Source organism: Coregonus clupeaformis, chromosome 20, assembly GCF_020615455.1.
Source record: "Coregonus clupeaformis isolate EN_2021a chromosome 20, ASM2061545v1, whole genome shotgun sequence".
Taxonomy (NCBI): Eukaryota; Metazoa; Chordata; class Actinopteri; order Salmoniformes; family Salmonidae; genus Coregonus; species Coregonus clupeaformis.
Genome location: NC_059211.1, coordinates 23,842,141 through 23,860,354, shown reverse-complemented (window position 1 = coordinate 23,860,354; position 18,214 = coordinate 23,842,141). Strand labels below are relative to the sequence as shown.

At 44.8% G+C, this 18,214-nt stretch overlaps 1 protein-coding gene across 2 annotated transcripts; it reads left to right on the top strand.

Moving 5' to 3' along the window:
• The first annotated feature begins 124 nt into the window (after window positions 1-124).
• LOC121533322 (protein NDNF) lies at window positions 125-13,598 on the top strand. 2 transcript variants are annotated; one of them, XM_045205419.1, is made up of 5 exons: window positions 125-506; window positions 3,154-3,288; window positions 7,452-7,655; window positions 8,366-8,490; window positions 11,170-13,598. In XM_045205419.1, exons 3-5 carry the CDS (start codon window positions 7,456-7,458, stop codon window positions 12,561-12,563), a joined length of 1,719 nt encoding a protein of 572 aa, XP_045061354.1. In that variant the 5' UTR covers window positions 125-506; window positions 3,154-3,288; window positions 7,452-7,455; the 3' UTR covers window positions 12,564-13,598. The 2 variants fall into 2 exon arrangements, with proteins under 2 accessions (XP_045061354.1, XP_041695087.1); XM_041839153.2 differs by lacking the exon at window positions 3,154-3,288.
• Window positions 13,599-18,214: the final 4,616 nt, after the last annotated feature.

Below are 18,214 nucleotides of genomic sequence, written 5' to 3'. Positions count from 1 at the left end.
GTAGTCCTAAAAGTGCTTTTGAAATATAGGTTTTTCATTCATAAAGTGATGTCAGTTTGAGTCCGTGTCTGTGATAGGTCGGTTGCTGGTTCTGCCTGGTCTCTGGTTGTTTTTTTTACTTGTTGGGGCTGTGTTGTCCAGGGGGAGGAGTGGGCCGGTTCTCGGAGTGCTCCTAGGGAGAGCGCATAGACAGAAGTTCGTATCAGTTTGTCTTACAATTCAGTCCGTTCAGTCTCAATAGCAGCCGCAGTGCAGGGGACGGACGCGCTGCCATAACTCAGGATACCCAGACAAGGTTCAATCCTCCAGAAGTGCCAACACGCACCACAGCTGTAGTCCGATTGCCACCACACCAGAACTGACTCGAGGAATCTATTGGACACTGAAAAGGACAACTTTATTGTGTTTTTTGTTTGATTTCGTTTTTTTTTATTGTGGTGGTCTCAGAAGTGTTGCGCTGGTTGAGAGAACCTTCCAACTTTTTTTATCATCCCTAAATCTGAAAGGTAAGACTGACGCTCATTCACAAAATAGTTTATATTTAGGCTATCTCTGGGTCATATGATCACGGCTTTTTATAAATATTCCATGAAGTGAATTTATGATAAACCACATCGATTAAGAACTGTTCTTTAAAGCAATAAGCTTGCGCTTTTGTAGCCTATTAAGTCTAAATGGTTTGTGGAGCGCTTTTTGGAGAGACCATTCCATAAAAAATAAAAACAGAGAGGGACTCTCGGAATAAAGAACGCTTGCCTTTGAAACGTCTGCCAGATAGAGGGGAAGGGGTTTTGTGGTTTACAACTCCGGGAAGTTAAGGGTTTCAAAACACATTTCAATCAAGCCTGGGCTCGCATGCTCTTTTAATTTGGGTCCCTTAGTTTGGCTGTATTTCACAGGGCACGATGAATGTCGCGTAAAAAGGATGAACTTTTGAGGGAGTTGAAAAGGACACGCGGAAGACAGTGTCCGGGCACTCGGGGCTCTGGGTCTGTGCGCATAACGGAGTTCCCATGCTCTCAGGGGTGACGGAGCACCCTCTAAACCCGCCAGACGCAATTCATCAATATGCGTTCTCGCCCCCTTCTATAGTACGTGGCATACATTCTCTTCACTGGCCCTTTTTTTTATATAGTGGGCTGCGGATGAACATGCCACAAATGTTGGGAAAATGTTAGACTGGTCTGGGGCGTCAGTTTCTGAATAGGATAGTTTTCTTTTTTTACCAATGAGCGAGCCCATGCACCTGCAAGTAGCCTACCGCTATCCGGCTCTGATTCCTCCCCCACACACCATATCACATTTGGGGAACCTACATAAAATCCCCTCTTAAAATCTGGACAAAGTAGCCTACTGCTATTGAAATGTATGAAAAGTAGTAAACATAATTTTTTGTTGGATTTTTACATAGTTTCTTATATTAATTCGTACTTATTAATTTGTCTCTCGCGATGTTCTTAGACAAGCTACTATCTTATTGTAGATAATAACATGTATTTGAGTTGTTAATATATTTTATTGATAAAAAGTGTTATTCGTTAAAAATAAATAAATGTAGCCTATATTAAATATATGTGTTGAGAATGTTCCGCAGATATTTTAGAGGGGAAGGAATTCCATGTTCTGTGCTTCTGTTTTTCAGCTCATCCTTGGTCAGACTCATATTTTTTTCAGTTGCAGTCCCCATTGGGCTCAGGAGTAGTATAATGAGAGACAGACTCATAATGGGAATTTGAATAACTGTATTTAGTAGCAGAGAGAAGCCACACAGCCTCCTTTACTTTTTCAGGAGAATGAATAATGAACAAAAGTCTGAAAATGGGAAGGTCTGTGTTGCATACCGTAACTAAACTGTGATTTGCATATGAAAACTCTGGGCTGAAAGAATTCCGCCAGTGTTGCTACAGCCATTTATGCGTCCGGAGAAGTGACGGGCTGCAGTGTATATACAGTCTCCTCGTTGGCTTTGCTTGTGCGGACCGCTGGACTGGGATGTCACGTCCAGAGTCGTTGTTGGAAGATTAAGGACATAGCGACAGGTTTTTATTCCCTTCCTTAAATTATTCATCATATCCACCACACCCTCTCCCAGTGTCCAGGACATTCACTCTGCAAAGCCCTCATTATGCCTCCTCAAATGGACACAAGCAGAGGCAGTGCCATCAGACTAGCGGCCGTATCTCTCCTGAAGAAGGGGTCTGTGCTCTCTGTCCAGCGGATACATGATTGACTCATTTCCCACGATGCTAGTCTGTGCCCTTATCGTTGATTTGCTGATGGGCAGAGAGTGGACGACTTCTTTCCCATGGTTCTTTTTGTGGACTAATCTTGTGTGATCTTCCCTTAAGTCACAATGACAGCAATTAATTGCACATCAGTCAGAGCTGCACCCCTAATTTGAATGGCTCATTTGTAGCGCAGTAATAGAAAGTGCCCCCGTGACCTGACATGCTCCACCATGCAACATTCCAGGATGCAGTGCTAACTGCAGGCCTCACTCAGAGATGGACCATAAAACAGAGAGAGACAGAGAGCGAGAGGCAAGGATGGAAAATACAGTAGGCTCCCCTTTCTGAACATGCTATTATGCCAGGAGCAGCAGCATAGTCTTTGTGGGCTGATGATGATGTGGATGGTTTGGAGACAGAATGTGAGTGATGATGTAGACTTATACACACTCTGGGTGAGAGGAGTTTGACGGTTTAGAAGACACACACACATGCAGATAAACTCACATTCTGCGCAGACAAAAGTTCTGCCCCTGGACAGGGGCCCTAAACCACAGTCTCTACCAATTCATTAATGAGCTGTTTGGCTCTCCAAGAGCACCAGACCTGCTCTGGGTTTGGCTCTCCATCAACATGGGCCCAGGTTATGTGTGGTTGGTTCCATCTCAGGCTCTGAGCCCTCAGCCCTGCCTGCTTGTCTGTATCCCCAATCCCCCAGTTGGCCCTGAAGTGACAGCTCAGCAGTGATGGAGTCTGCTACTGAAGACCTACTGACCATAAATCTGCCTTCAGAGCGGCTTTAAGAAAACACACAGCGGCTCCAGGTCCTGTGAACCCTGCCAGGCGTCTCGTTGGGAGGAATCCAAAATGCCTCTTTATTTGTGGTGAAATAATTGTATTTTTTCCCTCCCGTCCTGCTAATGAGCTCCATGTGGGAGCAGGCAGGAGGTTTACCCGTCCTGACAGGGAGACATGGAGCTGGGGCTGGGAGGCTGGAGGGAGGATGGAGCTGCGGGGCTGGAGGCTGAGACTGGGGTTGGGGCTGAGGCTGCGGAAGGAGGTAGGCAGGGCGACCCAAAGAACACATTGGAGAGATGGAGGGGGGGATGTGGTAGTATAGGGGATGCCTAGTATAAACACTCAAGGGCATGCATAGTCGCATGGACACAGGCAGGCAAGCACACAGACATGCACACACACAATCTTCTTTTACATACACATGCTTATACATTCACACGTGTGAGCACATTCATATACACACGCACGCAGAGGTCCTCACACACACTCCACATGGGTCTTTCATGTTGGACAGTTGGAGGGCAGGACTACTGCAGTGCCGTGTGAATGACAGGTGTAAGCTGCTCTGTTGTGCATACATGTTCACTGTCACTCAGAAATTGCTCTATACACGGATTACATGTGCTAGTCATCAGTGTGTGCTGGCTTCACATTGACTGACTGCCGGAATACCAGCTCAGTCACGCACACTGACTCACCAACTGATATCAAACAGTACACACCAATAACAACAACAAACACCTACATCCTACAACCAAACTAAATATTCACGCAATGACTTCTTTAACATCTCAGTTGTTTGATGTATGGATTGATTGAGTAATTGGTTGATTGATTAGTTGATGAGATTATTCTTCACTTTGCTTTAATCTTAGTTGATGCATTTATATGAACTAGATGATTGATGTTATTCTAACGAGTGTATCCACCTGGGAGGTGATAGTATAGTTAGTCTATTGTGTTAATATTGTTATCTGGCTAAATTGTCATTCACGTAGTTCTGTTAAAGGCATAACAAAGGCCCAGGGTGAACACTGCATGGTTCATGTTGTTGTTGCCATATAGGAATTCAGGTGGAACAACCGCCTATAATTTAGGTGGTTATTACATAGTTATTACTACGGGTTATACAGTTAAACTGTGACAGACATACATATTTCTATAATTAAAATCTTAATTATGCTTTCTGCCTAAGCTGTTCAGTATTATTCATGACCCCACCCCCCACCCCTCAAGCTGACACAACTTCATAGCCGTGGGAAGTAGGGGTGCTGAGGGTGCTGCAGCACACCTTGAATAATCAGAATTAAAAACAAAAAATGCTAAAAATATATATAATAAAAAAATATAGACGTCTGTAGTGCGGGCAAACATTTTTTTCAGCATCTCCACTTTGGCAAAAAAGTAGTTGTATAATTAAGAACAGTATCTTGCAGGATTCAATAGTTGGAATTGTAAGAGTTGTTGCCCTGTCTGTCCCTTTCTCTGTGATTGTCTTCTAATGGAATCCAGAAAAAACAAAACCCTGTCCTCAAACATTTACATCAAAAGGTGCAAAGTTATGGGCAAAGCCACAAAACATCCACATCAAATTAAATATTTTTCTTGATCAAATAACATGGAAATCAACCACTTTCTGGGCAGTATTAATTTACCATCCTTACAAACCACTTAATGTAAATGTACATTACTGTATTGTACATCGGCTGGTCGTCTTTGTGCCTGTAAACTTTCCATCACTATGAAGAAAAACAATGCACAATACAGTAATTGAGTACATTGAGACGTCCTGTGGTGTGGTTTGTGATGACGTGATGTGATTATGTGGCTCAATTGCTATGGTTGTGGGTTCGATTCCCACGGGGGACCAGTACGAAAGAGTATGAAAATGTATGCACACACTACTTTAAGTTGCCCTGGAAAACAGCATCTACTAAAATGGAAAAGTAATGAATAGACCATTTCAGTTTTCACATAGAAATAAGTTGCATTTGCAAACATATATCAAGCAAGTATTTTTATATTCCACAAGTATTATCAGATGAACTGTTTTGTACATATAATTATCAGACTTAAGTTACAAATGCTGGTAAACATCAAATAGGCCTTAGTTAAATTTTTTTCACAAAAGTAGTGTACTGGGCCTTTACTAGTCCTTTATTAGCAGACCGATATATATGTCTTCAGCGCGGGCAATTCTGTTTTTCTGCCCCCCCCCCCCACCCCGGCAAAAAATCACAGCCCCACCCACAATCTACTTCCCGCGGCTATGCACAACTTGCCATTTATTATGCATTAGGCTTTTTTTCTTCAACGACCAAAAGTGCTTCAAGTTTTGAACAATGTTCCAGTCGGAGTGAAACTGAAAAATAAATGAATATATAAATAAATAAAAAACGGCAGCAAAACAAAGTTGACACGATTGTGGCCGGCTCCGCCTTCAAATTATCCTCCCCCACATTACCATCATACATTCTCCCTTACTCTAATTAAACATTAGGCTTTATTTGTTCCAGATGCAGCTTTTTTGAAGTTTTATTTTGGTAAAGAGAGATAACTCCATGGCCTGAGCAGTCTCATGCATGCACAACCATTCCAGATTCCAGCCTGTATTCCCATGCATACTGTCTGTGCTGCTCCACACAACCACAAGGCCCAGACATTAGCACAGTCAAATCTAACTATATTAATTTGCAGGTGTCATCTTTCAGTGATGGCTCATACATGGGATCTGAGTCTGGATGAAGGAACGTAGCATTTAGTGGTAACACTTCTCAGACTTGGGATACTGCAGCACTTTGACCAACTCAAACCAAAGCCATTGGTTTGAATCAGTATTACCACACGCGGTGGGCAAGTTGCTTACATTGGAAACAGCACATCAAGTGCATGTTGGGTTATGATAACTACGTTCGCAAGCAAATCTGATGAACGATACCACACTAACCATTGAGAAAGCACATATCCCATATCGGATGACATCAGTCTGTTAGTGTCATTGCGTGGGCTTGGTGCAGCAGGGCCTGGGAGAGGCTTCTGGGAGCCTCTGTAGAGCTCTGTACATACCACCTCAGCGCTGTCTCGAGTATTAATAGACATTTCTTTGTTCCGCCCGACGCACTTCTGAAATGGAATGAGACAAGCTGAGGAGATTAGGATCTCCTCTCTGTGAGTCAAACCTCAAAGTACCACTTAGAAGGCTTTCCTCCGCCTCTCTGAAGTCTGACAGGATGACGGGAGGCTCAGCTCAGACACGAGGGGAGATGGACACACTGACAGGAGCTGTCAAGGGCTTTTCTCTGGATTGTGTTTGAAAAGGAAGATAATGTAGTAATGAAGCCATGTTTGTAGCATGGAAGTATGACCAGCTTTGGATTCTCTGGTTTGACTTATGTCTCTCCAGAGGGAGGGAGGGGAGGGAGGAGAGAATGTCTGTTTGACAAGGACAGAACGAGGGAGGGATAGAGATTACTGTATATGTGTGTGCGAGAGAAGAAAAATAAGATTAGCTATATTTGTGGGAAAGAAATACATGGAGAGCTAGGGTGGAAAAGAAAGAGGGAGAGAGAAAAGGAGGGCAAGGAAGAGGGAGAGAGAGAGGGAAGAGGGGTCATTAAAAGGACACACTCTCACTTGCAGTAAATGGCAGTAAAGTATCTGGCTAATCTGCCATCATTACCCTGATTAAATCAGCAGGGATTTGGCTTTCCCATCAGCTGCAATCAATGTGGTCAAATCAATAGACAGAGGATATCTGAGTGTTCCTGAGCCTCAGTAAGCTGCATAGACCCGTGTACTGAGCCACATCCCATAGCTGTGGGGATATCTACTGAACAGTACACTGTAGCTACTGGTGCCAATGTCTCCTCCTCTTCTATCCCCTTAAATCTAGTTTCTCTGACTTTGGGGAACCCTTCTTAAACTAGCCACTCTCTTTCTCTTGCTCTTCTCCCTCTTTCTGGTCCACATTGTCTTCTCTCTTTTTGTCTGCCTTCCACTTTCTCTTTTTTTCCAAGAGATGGGGCATCTATCTCTCCATCTCTGTCTCTCACTTTCCTCTCTTTGGCAGCGTCTTACTGGTTTCCCTTCCATTCTGAGACTTAACAGGCAAAATTGGAAGAACATTTTCAAGTTCTTCTTCCAAGTATTGATTGAAAGATTTCCAATATTCACTGTCCCCATAGGATAACCCTTTTCTGTTCCAGGTAGAACCCTTTTGGTTCCAGGTAGAACCCTTTTGTGTTCCATGTAGAACCCTTTACACAGAGGCTTCTACATGGAACTCAAAAGAGTTATACCTGGAACCAAAAAGGGTTCTGCTATGGGGACAGCCAAAGAACCCTTTTGGAACCTTTCTTTCTAAGAGTGTACTTTGGCGTTTCTAACTGTTCTGACAGTCCTGCATTACTATTTTGTGTGTTACAGGAAGATGAGGCTGTGCTTGGGACCTCAGGGCTGGCCTCTGGCCCTGGCTCTAATGCTGGGGGTTGTAGTGGGCCAGAAGCTGCCCACGCGTGATGAGGGCCTGTTCCAGATGCAGATCAGAGACAAGACCCTGTTCCATGATTCCTCCGTCATCCCAGACGGCGCCGAGATCAGTGGATACCTGTTCAGGGACACACCTAAAAGGTAACGAGTCCAGGTCTATAGCGATACGCAGGTTGACGTTTATTGTCATAAGTCTTGTCCTGGAGGCAGAACTGAGCGATTTCCCTGTAGATAGGCCAGCTACAAAGTCAAAATTGGCTATATTGTAAAAATTCAACAAAGCTTTTTGGTCTTCATTTAAGGTTATGGTTAGGCATTAGGGTTAGCAGTGTGGTTAAAGTTAGGTTTAAGGTTAGGGTTAGGTTTAAAATCAGATTGTATGACTTGTGGCTGTGCTAGCTAGTGACCACTCCGCAGAGCTGCCTCCAGAACAAGATTCATGACAAAAAACGCTAAACTGCTATAAATACAGCCATCACTATCAACAACCATTACCAACATGTAGGTCTACTGCCCCAAACATGTACATGTACTGTATGTCTTGTCTTAGCAAATGCATGAGACGAGGTTGTGTATGATCGAAAACAAACAGCGTTGAAGCCTTCTCACACTAAATAGCACTGTATGATGACTTACTGTAAATGAATCCATGGGGAATATGGAATGCATTGTAATGGATACTAGGATGAGGAATTGCATTATAGATTAGATAGAGATGTTCATGTGATTGAGGTAATGTCTGCTGAAAGACCACTCGGAGACAACCATAGAGTGACCATAGACTCAGTGTGTAGGATGATTTCAGTAGTTAACCCTGTCATTTACCTGGGTACTACTTCTTGTTCCTGCAGGTACTACTTTGTGGTGGAGGAGGACAACACCCCACTGTCTGTGACGGTGACACCATGTGATGCTCCTCTGGAGTGGAAGCTCACTCTGCAGGAGCTGCCTGAGGAGGCCAGCGGCGAGGGATCAGGTAAACACCAATTACACTATATACAAAAGTATGTGGACACCCCTTCAAATTAGTGCATTCGGCTATTTCAGTCACACCTGTTATTGACTGGTGTATAAAATCGAGCACACAGCCATGCAATCTCCATTGACAAACATTGGCAGTAGAATGGCCTTACTGAAGAGCTCAGTGACTTTCAACATGACACCGTCATACGATGCCACCTTTCCAACAAGTCAGTTCGTCAAATCTCTGCCATGCTAGAGCTGCCCCGGTCAACTGTAAGTGCTGTTATTGTGAAGTGGAAACGTCTAGGAGCAAAAACGGCTCAGCCGCGAAGTGGTAGGCCACACAAGCTTACAGAACGGGACTGCCGAGTGCTGAAAAATCGTCTGTCCTCGGTTGCAACACTCACTACCGAGTTCCAAACTGCCTCTGGAAGCAACGTCAACCCAATAACTGTTAGTCGGGAGCTTCATGAAATGGGTTTACATGGCTGAGCAGCCGCAAACAAGACTAAGATCACCATGCGCAATGCCAAGCTGGAGTGGTGTAAAGCTCACCGCCATTGGACTCTGGAGCAATGGAAACGCGTTCTCTGGAGTGATGAACCACGCTTCACCATCTGGCAGTCCGACGAACTAATCTGGGTTTGGCAGATGCCAGGAGAACGCTACCTGCCCCAATGCATAGTGCCAACTGTAAAGTTTGGTGGAGGAGGAATAATGGTCTGGGGTAGTTTTTCATGGTTCGGGCTAGGCCCCTTAGTTCCAGTGAAGGGAAATCTTAAAGCCACAGCATACAATTACATTCTAGACTATTCTGTGCTTCAAACTTTGTGGCAACAGTTTGGGGAAGGCCCTTTCCTGTTTCAGTATGACAATGCCCCCGTGCACAAAGCGAGGTCCATACAGAAATGGTTTGTCGAGATCGGTGTGGAAGAACTTGACTGGCCTGCACAGAGCCCTGACCTCTACCCCATCGAACACCTCTAACCCATCAGTGCCCGAGCTCACTAATGCTCTTGTGGCTGAATGGAAACAAGTCCCAGCAGCAATGTTCCAACATCTAGTAGAAAGCCTTCCCAGAGGAGTGGAGGCTGTTATAGCAGCAAATGGGGGACCAACTCCATATTAATGCCCATGATTTTGGAATGAGATGTTCGACGAGCAGGTGTCCACATACTTTTGGTCATGTAGTGTATATGGGAATTTACATAAATATGATTTATGGAACTATTAGCTAATGTAAATGGGACTATTACAATGTAATTAAGTTGTAAAGCGTGCAATATATGATTGATGTACAACAAGTACATAAACAATCATTTCAGAAATTCATCAGGATGAGCAGTAACTAACATGGTTGTTACTTAACTAGTGACACAGTGTCTGAACTGGCCACATTGATGTCTGGATTCACCACACCTGATGTCTGTAGTCTGTGAAAAGGGCACAGAGCTCTGAGTAGAACAGACTGCCCTTGACTGGCTGGTTGACTGGTTGGCTGGTTGGCTGGTTGGCTGGTTGGCTGGCAGACAAATACAGTGTATAAGTAAAGAGTTTAGAATGTGATTAAGCCCTCCTCATTAATCCCCCATAAACATCTTTAGATAGCTAGGTACAATAATCCCCTTGTCCACTACTAACATATACTCCCTTTGTCCTTCAAATGGAATACCTCTCTCTCTCTCTCTCTCTCTCTCTCTCTCTCTCTCTCTCTCTCTCTCTCTCTCTCTCTCTCTCTCTCTCTCTCTCTCTCATTCACACACACTCAGTTTCTCTCTCTCCATCTGGACAGTATCTTTGAAACACAAAAAATCTATCAACTCCCTCAAGCCCAGTCCCATTAGAGCACAGACATGGACTGCAGCGGTGGTTTTAGAGTGTGCATATGTGAGGGTGTGAAAGTACATGTGTGCACGTGTATGACTATATGTATGCACATGTATCTCTGCCAGTGAATAAATGGGCTCCTTGCCTGATACCACCTGCTTTTTTGATGTTCACTGTCCTAATATATTACAGAATAGAGACTAAATACTGTAACACAGTAAAACTCCAATACTGTAAGTGCTACACATGGCATCTTAACATAGACCAAGGAGCCATTCACATATAGGCAGAAGGCGATGTGTGTGCACTAGTTTCCAGTGAACACTGTAAATACACAAATGCATAACCTCTCTGTCTATTCATCTTACTCCTCTGTTTGCTGAATGTCTCAGCCTCAGATTGGATCTTTTAGCATTAATCTAGAACACTGTTGAGCCCACTCTCTGGATGACAAACATAATATTATGGTTCTAAGCACAACTGAAAAAAGGCCTGGGACAAGACTCCCTCAAGGAGAGGCTAAAAGGCGCCTCTTTGTAGCACAGCTTCCCAGGAAGGGCCAAGTGAATATCAGCCTGTGATCTTTTGGGATGTTTAGAGATGTTTAGAGTGAAAGCATGGCTGCTGGCTTGTGAGGGGCTAATTGTCTGTGAGGCTCGGAGAGAGCTTCACCATGACCTCACCAGGATCAACACATTAAATGGGAAATATTTTGCCACCTATGGAAATGATTTTACTTCAGGGCCAAACATAAAAAACAAAAGCATTAGGGGAGGTTAGCAAAAATATCTCAGGAGATGATGTGGTTGCTGTGATATGAAAATAAGTCATGTTAATTCTTCCTGTGTCTCTGTGTGTTTTCCAGGTAAGCCGGAGCCCCTGGACCAGCAGAAGCAGGTGACAGTGGATGAGGGCACAGAGCTCTTCTCCTACAAGGGGAACGATGTGGAGTCTTACGTGGCTACCAGCTCTCCCTCCGGCCTCTACCAACTGGAGATGCTCTCCACAGAGAAGGACAGCAACTTCAAGGTGTATGCCACCACCACCCCAGAGTCTGACCAGCCCTACCCCGAGCTACCCTACGATCCCCGGGTGGATGTCACCGCGCTGGGCCATACCACTGTCACTCTGGCCTGGAAGCCCACCCCCACAGGCGTTCTGATGGGCCAGCCTGTCCAGTACTGTGTTGTCATAAACAAGGAGCACAACTTCAAAAGCCTGTGTGCTGCCGAGGCTAAGATCAGTGCTGACGATGCCTTCATGGCAGTTCCAAAGCCAGGCCGGGACTTCAGCCCCTTTGACTTTGCCCACTTTGGCTTTGTCCGCTCAAACAATGACTTTAACAAGGACAGAGGTCTCACCAGCAACAAGATCTCCCGCTCCTACACAGCCAAGCCCAAGGCCTCGGACATTCAAAAAGTCTGCATCGGCAACAAGAACATCTTCACCGTGTCGGACCTGAAGCCGGACACTCAGTACTACTTTGACGTGTTCGCTGTGAACTCTGCCACCAACACCAGCACCGCCTACGTGGGCACGTTCGCCCGCACCAAGGAGGAAGCTCGGCAGAAGACGTTGGAGCTGAAGGACGGCAAAGTGTCTGATGTCTTCATCAAGAGGAAGGGCAGTAAGTTCCTACGCTTCGCCCCGGTCTCCTCCCACCAGAGGGTCACTCTGTTCGTGCACGCTTGTCTGGACTCTGTCCAGGTGCAGGTGAGGCGTGATGGAAAGTTGCTGCTCTCCCAGAATGTGGAAGGGGTACGGCAGTTCCAGCTGCGAGGGAAGCCCAAGGCCAAGTACCTGATCCGTCTGCGAGGCAGCAGGAAGGGAGCGTCCACCCTGAAGGTGCTGGCCACCACAAAGCCCAGCAGCAAGCAGCCCTTCCCCTCGCTTCCCGAGGACACGCGCATCAAGGCTTTCGACAAGCTGCGTACCTGCTCCTCTGCCACTGTGGCCTGGCTGGGAACGCAGCACCGCAACAAGTACTGCGTCTACAGAAAAGAGGTGGCAGAGAGCTATGGCGAGGAGCAGCGGCGGCGCGAGCAGAACCAGTGTGCCGGGCCCGAGACGCGCAGGAAGTCAGAGAAGGTCCTCTGCAAGTACTTCCACAGCCCCAACCTGCAGAAGGCCGTTACCACGGAAACCATCACAGGGCTGGAGCCGGGCAAGGCCTACCTGCTGGACGTTTATGTTGTGGGCCACAGTGGTCACTCAGTAAAATACCAGAGCAAACTGGTGAAAACAAGGAAATACTGCTAAAAGACTGCACAGAATAAATCTATTATAAATATATATATTAAAAAAGTTTTATTTAACTCTAAGTGATATTCTACTAAGGAGTGTATACAGACCGATTACTCACACAGCTGATGGGCCTGTGGCAGAGACTGAACTGTTTGTAGAGAGAGATATCAACCTGTATATTTATGTTTACATTTCATTGTTGGCACGTTTTTGGGGCGATCCATAGCGAGGTGCTCTGTCGCCTGTGCTTGGGGACCTAGCATCTCGTTGCCAACGGGGACACTTCAGAGCTTCAGAAAAGAGACTGTTTCATCTTGTGTGTTTCTTTGTTGCTGCATGACTCTTGCGTTCGTCTGTCAAAATGGGTTGTTCCTTCAGTTTCAATTCACGTTGACCTGCAGAGAAACAATAGCTACCAGCCTTGTATAGTTCTCTCAGTGCCTCTTTTGGTTTGATTGTTTGATTTATTGGTGATGATGACTATTACTGTTATGAGGAAATTCAAAATCTATGCGGAAATTGTCATTGTGGAGACATTCCCTCTCAGCCAGTGTGCACTCTAGAGCCCGTCTGTAAATGTGTTCTGTGCTGGAGGTCTGTGTTATCACTGTATCACTGTGTGTGTCACATGTACAGAGTTGCCCTGCCAATATTCATGTACATAAACACTAAATATAGAACAAGTAATCCCTGTGTCACCCTCGGTGTCATGTTCTTCTGTGGGCTAGTTAACATCACATAGATAGATGGAGGGTGTCAGACAGCAGTGTATCGGCAGAAAGGAGGATATATAGTGTTTATAGAGTTTACATTAGTCCATGTAAGCATAACATGATCCTTGACATAAACAATTACTGACATATAAGAACATTTTCCCATGGACATAATGCATCAGGATGAATGGGACTGACGGAGTGAATTATTTGGAGGAACGTATTTGAATGTTGGTAAATGTTGTTATATGCCCGCTGTCAAAAGTTCTCAAAGGTACAGGTCTAGGATCTTAATTTGATCACCCTGTTGCCGGAGAACTTTCCTGCAATGCAGGAAATGTAAAACGTGTAGTGTATTTGAGGTTTAAAAAGACTTCTGTAGTTTGTAATTTCCACTTTGAAATTCCAGACTTGATTTTCCCTTACAAAAAATGTATCAACCCCTACAAAAATGTCCATTGATTATAATTCACATAATAATTCACTTTACCTGTTGTTAAACTGTCTCAAATTAAGATCCTACATCTGTAGGGTCTACACAGGTACAATGTAGAACTTATGTCACATTAGTGTCTGCAATCGTTTAGTTTTCATGTGTTTTAAGATGTAGGTTAACACAGTTTTAACCACACTTACAGTATACTTGCCACATGTAAGAGACGAGGAGGAGTTCTACATGCACTGAAACACACAGACACAGACCCAATCACACACACATCCACACATTGTAATTAAGAATGGTCACAGGTGAGTGGAAAAGTCCTCTCTGTTGTGGCCAAGTCAAACAGTTGTTCCTTGTGAATCTCCATGTTTCCATCACGACCTGATCCTGAGCAGCAACGCTCCGATTCACCACCACAACTCCCTGTCAATCAAACAAACTTGTTCAGAGGAAGTGTAGAGGAGGCTCCACCTGGCTTACATTAACCTGCTGTTGCCCTGGAATAATGTGGAGGAGCTCCCAGAGAGCTGTGGGAATGTCATGGATAGGCCTGTAAACTCCTACTAATAAAGCCGGTCAGTAGGGACTACTAGTGCTATGCTCTGGGGGTCAACACAGTCATGAATAAGGTCTGAATGGGAGTAGATGGGTTTTTAATGAAGCCAAGGCACTCCTTCATTTTCTCTGTACTAGTCACTCAGGAGGAATAAGCCTGAAACAATTATAAACACTCAGACTTTGTTCTAGATATTCACACAGACACATGCACGCACAAACCAAGTGCGACACACAGAAAAGCCACCCTCTGGTGGGCTGTGTCCGTTTGTTTTCTAACACAGTAATGATCATGGAGCTTTGATCTGTGCGTTACGTATATATGCAGCTGAATGAAGAGTGGAGACAGACATCCATGACCCTGCAGGAGTGGTAGAATGGCAAGACTTTTGCGCCAGAGACCCAGCTTTGATCCCTGGCCAGGGTTAGCATGACTCGCCTGCCCCTCAAATTCACTACGCTGGTGTGGGAAGTTTGCTAGTCCAGTGTGAACCATTGCAGACTGCTCTGGAGCAACGGCCAGAGTAACAACCACAGGACTGCTAGTTGAGCACAAATGCAGCAGGGACAGACATATATATAATATATTGTCAGAGCCACAATTGCTATGGAATGTATTATGTTAGACGTATAATTACAAAATATTAATGTCAGTGGGTATGTGAGCATGTACAGTGCATCCTGCTACTGACCTCAGAGCTCAGTGACACTTTTGGAGAGAGTTTGTGAAGGAGAAACAGTCACTAGTGTGGCCGGCACGCATACAGGCCCACAGAGACAGACAGCCGCGCACCACACACATACACACACTAACACACAGCCTCTGTTTAAGACAATCTCATGAGATTTTAAACTAAAAAAGACCACAGAGCGCTTCTCAGAGATGATAATCCCTTTGGCAGAGAAAGCAGTGAAACCGTAGACACTCTGATGACTATCACAAGCTTTGTGGAGCAGAATGAGGCCAAGGCTCCTAGGCTACTATGGGAAAAGAAGATGTGGACGGAGTATGGATTTAGTCAGACATTTCAGCTCCACACTGGAGCCAACTTCATCTCTTTCTAGAAACTCACCACCATAACAAGGGCACTGTGATGCTCCAAGTTAGTGTAGTAGAAATCATACACACACACATACACATACACACTTACACACACACAGACACATGCACAGACACATACACACACATAAACACACAGATACACACACACACACACACACACACACACACACACACATACACACACACACACATACACACACATAAACACACACATACACACACACAGATACACACACACATAAACACACACATACACACATACACACACACAGATACACACACACATACACGCACACACATACACAAACACATACACACACACATACACACACACAGATACACACACACACACACACACACACACACACATACACACACATTCACGCACACACACATACACACACACATGTACACACACATACTGCGCTCTGGCAGGACAATACAGAGGGGTAGATTATGATGAACATGATTCTACTTTTGCGGCTCAGGGAAAATATCATTGTTGGGTCTCTGCTACAAACCAGCTCTGCATAGCTCCTATTTTACAGAAGGCCAAGCAGGCGGATGTCTGGGGCTGATGACCAGAGCTATCCCCAGCACTCAGTGTCCTGCCCAGGGCAGGGAGAGACCTGGGACCCCCAGACTTCAAACAACCTCCATCTACAAACCCCAGCTGAAGGACTCAACCAACATATGGCTGCTGTGATAATACATAACACTGAATTCACTGTTTAACTGCCAGTCATTTACCATCTAGGAATGTGTGTGTGTGTTTTAGTATGTGCAATGTGTACTAAGTCTATGTTGGTTTTGTGTATTCGTATGAATGCGTGATTTTTCCTTGTTGTGTATGATTGTGTGTGTGTCTGATTGTAATACATGAACATGAAAGGCAACGTGTGATTGTGTACGCTAGTAGGACCCTCGTAGGGGTGGTCCCTCAGTTCTCTTGTGCTCATAAAATCACTCCTAAGTGCCTGCAATTTCTCATGCTTCATCAGTACTGTAATCTCTGTAGACTCCCTCAGAAGAACCTGCTCTAACAGGGTCCTTCGGGGACCAGGGGTTGACAAACGAAAACATAATTTATCCAGTGACCTCGGAGCTGCAGGAAATGGTTTGCTGGCTGTTTGACGACAGACTTGAAATAGGGGGTTGGGGTGGTGGGGGGACTGGGGAGGATTGTGAAACATGAAACAAAAGGTGGCCTGGCCCCTAAACCTACAGTATCAGGTTTGGGTATTTCAACAAAAATGCACAGACATTCGGAAAATCCTGTATGGAACCATTTGTGTGTTTGCCAAACTGAGGTTTCCCTGTAGTGAAAATATTTACTTAGAAAAAAAGAAACTCTGAAAGTATTTATTTCAGTGCAATCCTCTGCCATGTCCTAAATGTGGTTTCTGTGCTTTTTGGCCCTCTGAGGCACCATTGGCAGTACAGTGAGCGAATGGTTGGATCCAAAGTTCCATGGCTCACTACTCTTTGGGTTCTAAGTCCTGGTCCTGTTGTCGTGTTAGGGATCCTCTGGTCTTTTTATGAACCTTTATAATGGTCTGATACTGGGTCTGATACGGCCCTGTTTCTGATCTAACCTGAATCTAACCTGAATCTAACCGGAATCTAACCTGAATCTAACCTGAATCTAGCAGGTAAAATAAACTTTGTTGCCACCTACTGAATAAGGTACATCAACATAAGACCTAATGAAATTCCCAGGAAAATATGTCTGACTGTGTGTGTGTGTGTGGTCACTGGTCAACAGTAGGAGACCAGTGTTAGTCTGGATCACCTAGGGGTAGTCAAGCTGAGTGAAAGTTAATGGGGTAGGGGGTCTACAGAGGGCATGGGGGATAAAGAGGTCATGGCCTTTAATCGTCTCGGTCCTGACTCCCCAGACCATGGCGCTGACAGGGAGGTCAGGAGGGGACAGGAGGTGTAGGGGGGCTGGGGGCACACAAAGACCGTCTCAGTCCTCTTGTCACTCCCATCATCCAATAGGTCCACCTAGACTTCCTACTGGCACTTTCCATAGGCCTGTTCTTATATAATGTCAATGGGGTCTTAGAGCACAACTGGAACATGACACAAGGCTACTGGTTAGACAACCTCAAATACAAAGGTGAACTGAGAAACAAATACACAAACAGACGAGGAGAAACAGACAAGAATTTGAAAGAATATCTAGATGAGTTACTTCAGGTTTGGTGTGATACAAAAGTAAGGGACCATTTCCAGTCTATCTGGGCCGAGCCTACTACTAGAATATACTGAGAGAAATAAAAGTGTTGTAGTAAAAAAAAAAACAGTTTTGGAGAAATCTACATAAATAAGACACAGTTTAAGGGAAACAAACAATAAACAGCTTTACTAGGATTTGGACGATGGAGTCCAGAGTGCTGAGTCTTAAACAACTATTCCTACCCATGGAAACTCATCCTCTTTCAAAGAAACAGAGCATAGATTAATGTCAGTTCATTGACTCTTCAGAAAACAAGAACATCATGACTCTGAGGCTCTGTGGTAACCTAGCCAACCCATACTGGTCATGTGAACCAGTCATGGCAGAGTGGAACGCGGAGCCATAATGCCGTAGGAAGTCATTAAGATAAACAAGAGTTACAAACACTGTAAACAACACTATCACAACGCAGACACAATGCTGATTAGTGAGAAAGGAGATTTGTTTAAGGTCTGCATCCAACAACATACACAGTCCTTCAGACAGACAATACACTCCAACAGACACAGTGTTTCTGAATACTTCATTACACTTATCTCTCTCGTGCAGGGTGAAAGTCAACAAATCGAGGTAGGTGATGTATTTCCCCCTCACTAATGGTCCGAGATTGAGTTTGAACGGAGGCATAACGTATTTGTGTATACTCTCTCA